The following is an 11839-nucleotide window of genomic DNA, read 5'->3' on the forward strand; positions in this document are numbered from 1 at the left end:
TTCACATATATATGTATATATGTATGTATATATATATATATATAAAATTTTTATAGGGAATCACCTTTTTATGGTGGTCTGATATTCATGTTAGTGTTGATATGTAAAATTTTTATAGGGATTCACCTTTTTATGGTGGTCTGATATTCATGTTAGTGTTGTCAGGTGATTTTGGTACATGGAATCAGAGGAGGTTATTTCCTTGTAGCTATCAGCAATTTACTATCTAAAATGTAACAAGAAAAATGATAAAACCATCCAAAAATTTGCATGATGTAGTGTGCATTACTTTTTAAGTTGGTTAATGAACATTGAAGTTTCTTTTCACCTTGTATTGCATTTGGTTTAAATTAACTTGCTTTATTTTTTTCTTACAGATGATTTAATTTCCTTTGGTGTTTGCATGCAGGATGGGTAAGTTATTTTGCTCAAGACATACAACAGCATGTCTCAAGTTAAGTATCATCCTACCTGCTCATGTTTAGAAGAATATTAATATCTGTAAAGTAACCAATCGCCGACTGATCCCTTTATACTGGATGATTGAAGTAGCAAGCATCTAGTTGTGCTGACATAATAAAAGCAAATCAACCAATTACAATTAAGTAAAGATTTAATGGTTTGTTTGGTGTTACAACCATACAGGGTACCAAAAGTTCTATGCCTTAAATAGAAAACAAATAGCTAGGCAAGTACAATCAAATAATTTCCCAAGCAATTTTTTTTTATACAATTTTTAGTTATATCATCTCCTTTTAGCGTTAACTTTTGTTTCGCTCTGTTTTGATATCTTTTTTATCAAGCACAAGACGTGGCAGAGGCGGGCAACCTTGTCAAATATGTTTTCTATCAACACCCATTTTGATTTTTACTATTCAAGATTAAGCTGGCAAAAAATCTATTTGCCTGGGTTATAAAACAAAGCAAATGCTACTCTTTTCATGATTTTCAAATAGATAATTAGATACATCATGACCATTCATGCAGAAATGTACACAATTAAATTCATCATGAGAAGCTACAGAGCTTCTATTAAATTTCATAGATAATTAACATATACTAGATGTTTTTAATTTATATCATACATAATCTTTTTCTTTGGTATACCCAAAACTGTACATCAAAGCACTAAGTTGAATAATTGATCACCTTAGTATGACCCTTATTTTCTCTTTTCCTTTATTTGAAACAATAATCATAATAAAATCTAGTGAGCAAGGAAGTTTTGTTGGATAAACATCTCTTAAACATGGTTTTAAATATATATAAAGAAGAATAATAACTATGATGATCATTTGAACTCACATAATATTATTAATCATAGACATAGCTAGCTCAATGCAATAAATCTTAAATCAATAAATGTTTTGATAATTAAATAAGTAAATGACATTATCATAAACAGTAAACATGAATGTCTGCAAGGAATGAAATACAACAGTCAAGTGTTTAAATATTTACTGCACTATGCTAGTCAAATAGTAGCACTAAAATACTACTTTTGGTTACTATTTTCATTCTTGCTTATCTTAGTCTTATAATGTCATATAGTGACACAATGTTTGTCTTTGTTAAAATCCCATCCGGCTCTTAACACTTGATCTCACAGCAAGGATGGAAATCAGTGGGAGGCTCACCTAGATCATGTCGATCTCTGTTAAATCCCAGTCGTCCCTTGACACTTGATTCAACGACCAGGATGAGAATCTGTTGGAGGCTCACCTGGATCACGCCGATCTCCTTCTATATTTGGGTGGTTGATTTAGGAAGGATTATATTAAGGAAATTATGCATAATTTTGTAGCTATTTGTCTCTTTATTAAGACATGTTGTATAGATCTATAAATAGAGATAATTTTGTATAATAAAATTCTTTTCCCTCTCTAATTTTTTGAATTTAACATGGTATCAGATCCTTCATTGCCTTGGCTGGAATTCTGAGATTTTTACTCCGAACATTTTTCAAAAATGATAGGGAGCGTATTCCGGCTTGTTCGTTCCTACATACGTCCCACCGAGAGGGGGAGAGTGTCTCATTCTGCGGTCTCTTCGTTTGATCCAGAGAGACAAATGTCTAGTGCGTCTCGTCTAGAGGAGTCGAGCGAGAACCCGCTGTCTTTGTGTTCAATCGAGAGAGACGAAATTCTCGTAAACCCCTCTCTCATGCGTGCAACTAAACGGGACAAGAGAGGCATCCGACTATAAGATTCTACTCGTGTTCCTGGGAGCTGATTGAGCGAGATTGCTTTCAATGCTGTGTGTGATCAAGGGCGAGCTAGTTCTTGCATTATGCTTCCTACTCATGTACGTCAGAGCAGCCGAGCAAGTGAGAGGGCTTCCCCTTTCGGTCTTCTATGTGCGGCTAGAGAAGGCACACGAGACCCCTCCCGTGCGTGCCTACCTAGGTGTCGAACTTAGTGAAAAAGAGGATCAAGAGAGGGAGCGAGCAGGAACTGCGTACCTGTGTGCCTAAGCAGGTACGACCACCCTCATGCGTGTGCTAGAGTCAAACCGAGCAAGGAACAATAGGTTGAAGGGCTGTTGTACATTCCATCAAATCCTCCACTTGAAGAGGCTTTTCTAGCCCCAAATTCCAATCACTTTTGTATGTTCCTGATTCGATACCCTCAGATTTGGGAGATGTATGAGAAAACCAAAGCCTTCTAGATAGCAAACGAAGTCAACCTCTCTCAAGATCTCCACCACTAGGATCAAACCCTCAAATCGGACGAACGCCTCTTCGTAACCAACATTCTCTCCTTCGTCACTGTTGCTGGCAAAATCGTCATTGAGAACCTTGCCACTCGGATTTGGAGTGAAGTTAGTTTGCTGGATTCGATGCTTGTTGATGGAACTGTCCTTATATGTGGAGTTGCCCAAATGATGTGCGCAGTGGGAAAGAAGATGGTTTTCTTCGTGGTAAGGAAGTTCACTACTACGATTCAGTGCATGCTTAAGGTGACCGAAGAATTAATGAGCATACAGATGGTGAAGTATGCTACTTCCCTAAGTAGGGAGTCAATCATGGATATCAATGGTGAGGCTACATAGAGATTAGAAGCACTTTATCCTAACCTGAAGGAGCTAGTTCTTGCTAGTACTCCAGGTTCCCACCACTGACCTTCATTGCCAGAATTCTGAGGAATATAAGTTCCCACTCATTGTCGTAATTCTAAGGAATCCAAATTCCCACCACCGGCCTTCATTGCTGGAATTCTGAGGAATACTTGGTCTTACCACTTTAATTAGTCTCTCCAAGGTTTAGCCACCATGTCCATTTAAATCTCCTCTAATAAAAATATTTTTTCAAGAGGTATCTTTTGTATTAATTCTTCTAAGTTATTACAAAATTTTAATTTTGAATATATATTTAAATCTACTTGAGGAGCATAAGTACTTATAATATTAATAATCTTAACATCAATAATAATTTTTAAAGTTATAATTCTATTTCTAATTCTATCAATTTTTATAATATTATTCTTAAAACTCTGATCTATGATCACACATACACCATTTATAGGACGATTCTTACCAGAATATCAAAGTTTAAATCATAAATTATCAACCTCCTTAGCCTTCTTTCCAACCCATTTAATTTCCTGAATGTATATAATATTTATCCTCATATGAATCATAATATCAATTAGTTCCCTTAATTTCCCTATAAAGGAAACCTACATTCCAAGATCCTACCATAATTCTAGTTTCATAGACTAGATTCTTTTCCCACATCCGTCCATGATGTGGGGACCCTTGCCTATTTAACACTACACCCAGGTATTGGTGCAACGACCCCTTGCACACTTCTCATTATATTTAGGTCATATAGCGTGTCGCTTCTAGGGAACGCACTAACATTAACACAATGTATTAAATGATTTATGTCAAGATTATTCAACAAGCTTTATACTCGTTGTCGACTACTTAATGTAACCCTCCACTTTTCTTATCCAAGACTTGGGATCTAGCAATGTCAGTGTTAAAAATATAAAATATCAATCTCATTAACTCCTTAAAGATGAATAAAAATAGTCCCACAATAGTACTATTTTGATTCTTTTTTAAAGACTTTTGGGAGGTTCTTTATGTAGTTAAGGATCATTTTGGACCTTCATAAAGAGTCAATGGACCATTTTGGTCATTTTCTTTCTCTTTATATATTATTTTTTTAGAATGATAGGTTTAATTGTTCAGCTCGCATGCTTCAATAAAGTAAGCTGTTGAAATTCTCTCCTGTAGTTGGCATTGAACCAGATTTTTTAATTAGAAAAAAATAAATAAACCTAGAAGATTGATCTCTATCGCTACCTTCTCAGAATGATAATGTTTGTAAGTTTTGTTATTCAAATAACTATTTTCTTGAAAGCAGATCACATGGCCTTTTCTTGTTTTCTCTCAGGCACTTTGTTCCCAATCTAACTATTGGAGCTCCAGTCATTGAAAGTTTGCGAAAGCATACAAAGTACTATGCATTGGAATTTTATGTGCACCTTTATTTATTTTTTTAGATTTAGAATATTGCTTAAATTAATGAACATCAAACTTTTTTGCTTGCTTCTTTATAGGGCATATTTGGACTGCCATCTTATGGTTACAAATCCCATAGACTATGTGGAACCCTTGGCTAAAGCTGGTGCCTCGGGCTTTACGTTTCACCTTGAAGTTTCCAAAGGTGGATATTCATCTATCTATTTTATTCCAGCCTACACTTTTTGTTTGTTGGTGGTGTATTGAACTTTTATGCTTGGTTTGATACCAGTCATCTTTGATGTTTCTCATTATTTTCTGTATCTCTTGTCATTGATACTTGGTTTTGGTTGTCTGAACTAATTCTTCTTTCCATGTTGTAGAGAACTGGAAAGAAATTATCCAAGGAATCAAGTTGAAAGGCATGCGACCAGGTGTAGCTCTGAAACCTGGAACACCTATTGAAGAAGTTTATCCGTTGGTAAGTTGTACTTTTCATCTTCTCTTCTGAACTCCAAATCCCAAAATAAAAAAAACTGCTCTTCTTATCCAGGATTGTTACAAAATGTGGGACTTTTTTTTAATTCCTTAGTTCCTTGCTATTGCAATTTAAGATGTATTTAGAACCTTTGTTGAATATTTTAATTTTCCATTATCAGCTTTCAACCTTTTAAGTTTTATGCTAAATGTGGTCAATTTCAGTTGCCTGGCCCTAGGTTTTTGATCTCTACGATAACTGTTTGTATTATTCAATTTTTTAACTTCCTTATAATCAAGTATATATTTTTAATGCAATACTATTTCCAGGGTTTCAGAATATTTTGACTCCTTGTCGTTGATGTTTGTCTTACTCTTTATTTCCTTTAAGTTATTTTCCTGTCACATCCATCCCATGACTTTGCAATGGCGTACGAGTTTGAGAATCCTGTGGACCAAATGACATTTGAAGATGTGCATGTCATAGATCTGGTTGATTCCAGTTAACATTCTATTTGGAACTCTGGTCTTTGAAGAAACTGAATGTTTTTGTCTTAAGAGCTGGGCCTTTTGTTTATGTGTTTACCCCTATTTCTAACTTCAAAGTCTCTTAATTCAATTTATTATTATATTTTTAATCATGGTTTAGATCTTGATTCATGAACATACAACATTCATCATTAACTAATTGTCCATTGAATCTATTTACTTCTCGTCTAAGAGAATGGATGATTGAGACTGCCGATAAATGGCAAGTGCTGAGTTATTTAAGTCTTAGCCTTAATTATGATTTCATTTGATAAGCATTGTGCTCAAGCATTGTGGTGCGAGTTATGCAACTCAAATGTCAAAAGTACATTCAAATGGGGCTTGGGATTTCTCTTCGTTAATTATATACTATAATTAAAATTTAAAGTGAATCAACTTGTCATATGTGATAGGAAACACTTGAAGATTTCAAGTAAATCCTATCAATTTCAGAAAAACAGTGAGAAAACTCTTTCAAACTCCAAAAAAAAAAAATCAGAAAAACAAGAATTTTATTGCAAGAACACAAACTAATGGAAGAAAATACTAGATACAATTGATCCTCTATTTGAGAGGAGAATCTATCTCTTCCAAATCTCTAGACGCCGCTAGAGCCCAAAAAAATCAAATTTTAGCCAAATTCCAAATGCCGTAACCCTAGGAAAACGAACTATTTAATGCATACAATTCAAAAAGAAATATCTAAACAACCCCTTTTTTGAAATTTCCCTCCCAACTCCCTTTAAAAATCTTCTTAAACAGCTTTGTGAAGACCAAGCGGTCGGATTCTGCGTACAGGAGGCGGAGACTTTCACTGTTGTTTGCGTAAGCCGGTCATGTCTGACCGGCTAGACCGGTCTAACAATATTCCCCTCCCAAAGATCCACTTTGTTCGTAAGGTGGAAAGACGAAACCATCATCTATTCATTCTTCATTACAAACAGTAAGAACCTGAAGAGTTCAGTCCTTGCACCTGCGCCTCGGCTTATTCCTCTCGTCACATCGGAAGCAGATCCCCTTCACCCTCTTCTCTTGTAATTTTGCTTTTGTGAGCTTATTGAAGTTTTCCCAAGTCTTCTTCCGGCATTCTTCTCCTTTGAAGTCTCCCTAAGAATACCCGGTGCTGGTTCCCTGGGTGCCAAAAAGTTGGTGGTCATCTTGTATGAGCCTCTTGAACTGCTACCTCCTGCTCCTTTTTCCTGGTGCCCCTGATCCTCCATCAATTGAGCTATCTCCATAGACTCTCTTAAGTCCCGAGGTCTCAACACTTTAATTGTTGTGCGGATCTTGAATTTCAGTCACTTCATAAAGTTCCCCTACAGTACTGTCTTTGGAAGCCGATCCAATCGATTGGCAATCTACTCAAATTGCGCATGATACTCCACACTGTCCTCTTATGCATCAAAGCGAAGAATTGTTCGTAGAAGTCTCCTCCCCTACTGGTTTGGAAATGTTCCAACATGCAGTCCTTAAACTCCCTCCAGGTATTGGTTGCCTCGTATCCCTTCATTGGTACCATGCTAAAGCTTTCTCTTCCAAGCACATCCCGGCTGCCATCAATCTTTCCCCTCCGTCAACCTGTTGATGGTAAAGTACCTTTCCACCTTGTAAATCCACCCATGGACATCCTCTCCCTAAAAAATAGGCATCTTTAGCTTTCTCACCCTCAAATTGCCCCCGTTCCCTTTGTTCCCTTCATAACTTCCCCTTCCCCAAGGGGGTGGTTCCCCCCAAGTGTCCCAATCATCCCTTCTTGGTTCATACCCCATCCTTTTATCAAATTCTCACCTTCTCCTCTCAAATTTAGCACCCCTTGGATCATAGCAAACCCCTCCCCTTTCAAATTCAGCCCCCCTTTGGTCATAATTACCCATTTCCCTTTCCAATCTCTCCCCTCCTCTCCAAATCAGCACACCTTCGTTCTTGCCCTACCTCCTCACACCTCTCCTCATACCCTCTGTCTGGCTCCTTTTTTTATTATTTATTTTTTTGTCCGGCTCCTCCATAGGAATAGGCTCTAGGAGAGGTATTCTATCTTCTCCCTTTGAGTCACCACCTATAGATCTCCCCAGTTGTCGGCGTCTTCCTTCCCCTCTGACGACAACATCTCCTCCAGGTTGGAAAATTTCGAATCGAACTTATCATGAATGGCTGAAACATCTTTTTTTTTTAAAATCTGAAACGTGAGTTTGGAGATTTGAAATTTCAGATTTCATTTGTCCAATATCCACTTTGAGGCATTCCTCCAACGCATCCATTTTCTTGGCCGCCATTGATGCCCGAATTTTTGTAGAAAATTCACCAAAACAGCCCACCAAAGGTCCCAAAAATAGCTCTTATACCAATTTGATAGGAAACACTTGAAGATTTCAAATAAATCCTATCAATTTTAGAAAAAAACAATGAGAAAACTCTTTTAAACTCCAAAGGAAAAAATCAGGAAAACATGAATTTTATTGCAAGAGCACAAACTAACGGTAGAAAATATAAGATTGAGTGGACTGGGAGGATGACCAAGGCAATTATGCCATGTCGTGGAGGTAGAGTTGATGGCAATAAGTGCCGATTTGGGTGGACTGGGCGAAGATTGGTTGATGGGGTACAATCCTTCACGGCAAGGTCCGTTGAGTAGAACTTGGTGTGTGTTCAGATCCTTAAAGATGTAACTAGAATGGTCAAATGTTATTGAAATATTGTTACCTTTGGTTAATTGGGAGATAGATGGAAGGTTGTAAGTTAAATGTGGTATGTGGAGTAGTAGAGAAAGGTGAAAAGCTTACGTGTCGGGGTTGATAACAGACCTGCACCTGAATGAGCTATCAGAACCAATCGACCATCTTCAATGGTAGTACCGTCTGGTCCTTGATATGGATTTGAAAGGGAGAGGTTGTCAAGCGAGTGTGTTAAGTGGGCAGAAGCACCGTAATCAAGATACTAGTCAGTTGATGGATGCGCTGATGATGCAAGCAGGGCTTTGTTGGATGTTGGAGGCTATTGCGGAATGTATTGAATATTCAGGTGGTGCTAGCATACAGAGGCTAAGTGGCCTTTTTTGTTGCATATTTGGCATATATGCACTTGAGCTGGAGGAGTTCTAGTGTTGGGATTAACATTTTGAGGAAAGCATCCTCTATTTTGTCTTCCTTGGCCTCTATATGAATATAGAGCAGTTTGAGGATCTCCAGCGGGCGAAAGGCGAGCTAATTCAGTGGCTAGGTTAATCTCCTCACTGACGAGTAATGAATTTAAGGTGTCCTGACTGATCAGTGTGAGCATGGTTCGAATGATGTTTTGAAAGCTTGGTATTGGTTAGGGAGATGTTTAGGATGTAGATGATAATATCCTCGGTATCAACTGTGGAGCCAACTATGGCTATGTGATCTACCAGGGTTTTGATTTCAGTTAGGCATTGGGTCATGGATAGGTTTTTCATAGAGATATTATGAAGCTCATTTTTTAGCTGAATAACCTTGGATTGGTTTGTGGACTGAAATCGAAGTTCTAGTGTGGCCCAAATGGTGGATGTGGATTCCAAGTGAATAATGTAGGGAAGTACTGATGGGGAGATTGTGGAGCATATTGCTGTCGCTAGGTTTTGGTCAGTGAGTAACAATTGGGTATAAGCTGGATTGGGGATGGTATTGCCATCGGATTGCTGGGTGAATCAGGAAGTGGGTATGCAGGTGGAATCCAAGAAACTTGCAAATCCATTCGCTCTCAAGAGTTTGATGATCTGAGAGCACCAAAGTGAGTAGTTTTCTATGGATAGCTGTGTGGGTACGATATTCTTAAGGTTGGACACAACGAACTTCTGAGATGAGGGAATGCTAGATGTATCGGGAAAGATATTAGCGGATGGTTTATCGATTTGTGAGGTAGCGGAGTTTGACATGGGAAGCAGGAAGCTCTCTAGGACACGCCTGCTTTGATACCATGTAGAAACTCAACAACTGATAGTCTGATTGGAGTAGCTTTACATCCTGCTGAAAGATCCATAAGCAGAATCTGCAACCTGCACTGAGAAATAAAGAAACAGAGAAGGCAGTATATGGCTAGTTGTAATTTTCCTTACTATTTACTGTACCGATACATCAGTTTATATATCAGGTGTTTGCTTGATAAGCTTTACACGTGTACAGCTAAGGTGAGAATAGTTTGTTGTATGCGAGTGGAAGTGATTTAATGTGCCATGTGGTTTTCTACAGTTCTGTTATTGGTAGTGGTATTGTGCTCTAATATCAAAGATTGACACCGGAACTTTCTAAGAAAAAGATTAACCCAGAACAACAACCTGCAACTATGTGGAAAATGGTGATTATGGTAATTCAGAGGAGGTTCAAAGATTCTTAAATTTCTACGAAAGAATGGAGACACATTGACACCAATTAAGGCGCCAGCTAGTGGTTCTTGGGCAAAAGAGTCACCATTCTGGCTTAAGGCAGCTAACATCAAATTGTTACCCCTCCTTGCATGAGGCTAGGGGTGATCAACCTGACAAGATCTGTTATGCATTTGTATAACTTTTTAAGCATGTTTGTGCTTTGGCTCAACTGTCATGCATGCATGGACTTCGTTTGATATGATCTGAACCGCTCTGTGAGTTCATATAGACAAAATAGGGCTAGTGGGCTACACTAGTTCAGTCAAACTAATCCAAATTGGACTCTTATTCAATGTCTTGTTGGTGCTTTGAGATTCGTGCACTAATATAACACCTTTTGATCAGATATCCTTTTTTGAACCCAACAATCCTTATCACTAAAATTTAACATAGATCAGATTTCAAATAAACAAGATTTACCGAAAGGAGCGTGAAATTAATCCTTGCATGATTCTTGAACCTCACTTGACTTGGCGTTGCAAAAAAAAAGAAGAGCCAGCAGAATTTATGGTAACTTCTCTTTCTTATGCTTTTCAGGTTGAAAGTGAAAATCCTGTGGAGATGGTTTTGTTAATGACCGTTGAGCCTGGCTTTGGTGGTCAAAAATTCATGCCAGAAATGATGGACAAGGTATGCAAATTCTTTTAGGGCTCTTGATTGGTTGTGCAGATAAAAAGTATATTTAAAAAATTGGTTGATGAGGATATCCTGACCCAAGTTTCATTAGAATAATCATAGAAGTATATTTGTCAATTTTTATATGATGTTTATTTGTCTGATTGTATAAAAATGTCTTAATATTTTATTACATTATCATATATTTCATAGTAAATGTTTTTATGAATTTTTATTTATTTGCAAATTGAAATCACTTGATTTAATATCATTTAAATATAATAAAAATGTCATTTTCTTAAGCCCGTCTTGATAAATATTGGGTTGGGATATCTCGATCCAATTTTTTTCTTTAGAATAGAAAATGATGTTTTTTTTTTTAATTTGAAAATAAAATCTTTATTTTTGATTGATTTTTAAAGTTTTATATAATTGAGAATTCATATTAATTTTTTAACTTTATCTTACCAAATGAATAAATTTGTAAGAAATAATCGTTGTTTCAAAATATGTTTTCTAAGTTCAAGTAACCAGATAAGACTTTAACCACATTTTCAAGCTTACTAGTATTCCATATCCATTAAAATTGTTTGATAATGTCCATTGATTGGTTTGCTTGATGAGTTTAGTTTCCATACTAGTATTCCATATCCTTACTGAAATAATTTTGGCTTATTTGTTTGGGCCCACACAGGTGCGAGCATTGAGGAAGAAATTCCCTCACTTGGATATAGAGGTAAACCAATTTGAAATTTTTATTTTTCCATACTCAATTTGATTAATTATATAATTGACTTTTTCATTAACCACACAAATATGTAACAAAATCAGTTTAATTTAATTTTGTAAAATTTATATTTTAAATTTCCTCTTTTTTTTTTCTCGAATTTTTGCCTTGTCCTTCATATACTAATTTTTTTTAAAGGCTATAAATGAATCATGATGAGTTAAGTACTATATTATTCAAACTCGTTTATCTGAATAAATGAGTTAACATTGAGTTGTTCATCTAGTGTATAAGTTTGCTAACAGCCCCACACTTATTCTATATATAATTGCCCAACAAAAACTCCGTCTATACCCCTACTATTTTGGTTATAGATTTAAGTTGTAAAACATTTTTTATGACGTGACAAAATTTTTGGACTTAATTTTAATTATTTAATTTACCCCACTTTAATTGGAAATTATTTCATTCTATAAATATTTCAAATATTATTCATTGTGATATCATACGCATGTTTACTTAGTCCAGCATGTTTTTGACACGTGGCTTTTTTGCTTTAATTATTATCAAGTTAATTCATATTAAATATAAAATTAATGCTTGTAATATATATATATATATATATATATATATATATATAT

General features: G+C 36.2%; 1 protein-coding gene across 2 annotated transcripts in view; it reads left to right on the forward strand.

Annotated features, from left to right (window-relative positions):
* The window catches only part of LOC110101448 (ribulose-phosphate 3-epimerase, cytoplasmic isoform), a 36237-nt gene that overhangs the window by 8827 nt on the left and 15571 nt on the right, over positions 1-11839 (forward strand). The window contains exons 2-7 of one of the 2 annotated variants that reach the window (XM_028695283.1): positions 410-454; positions 4403-4465; positions 4569-4675; positions 4854-4951; positions 10394-10486; positions 11166-11207. In XM_028695283.1, the coding sequence (XP_028551116.1) occupies positions 411-454; positions 4403-4465; positions 4569-4675; positions 4854-4951; positions 10394-10486; positions 11166-11207 (447 nt within the window). In that variant the 5' untranslated portion in view covers position 410. The remainder of the gene's footprint in view (positions 1-409; positions 455-4402; positions 4466-4568; positions 4676-4853; positions 4952-10393; positions 10487-11165; positions 11208-11839) is intronic. The other variant, XM_020829357.2, reaches the window with a different exon arrangement.

Source organism: Dendrobium catenatum, unplaced genomic scaffold (assembly GCF_001605985.2).
Source record: "Dendrobium catenatum unplaced genomic scaffold, ASM160598v2 fragScaff_scaffold_621, whole genome shotgun sequence".
Lineage (NCBI taxonomy): Eukaryota > Viridiplantae > Streptophyta > Magnoliopsida > Asparagales > Orchidaceae > Dendrobium > Dendrobium catenatum.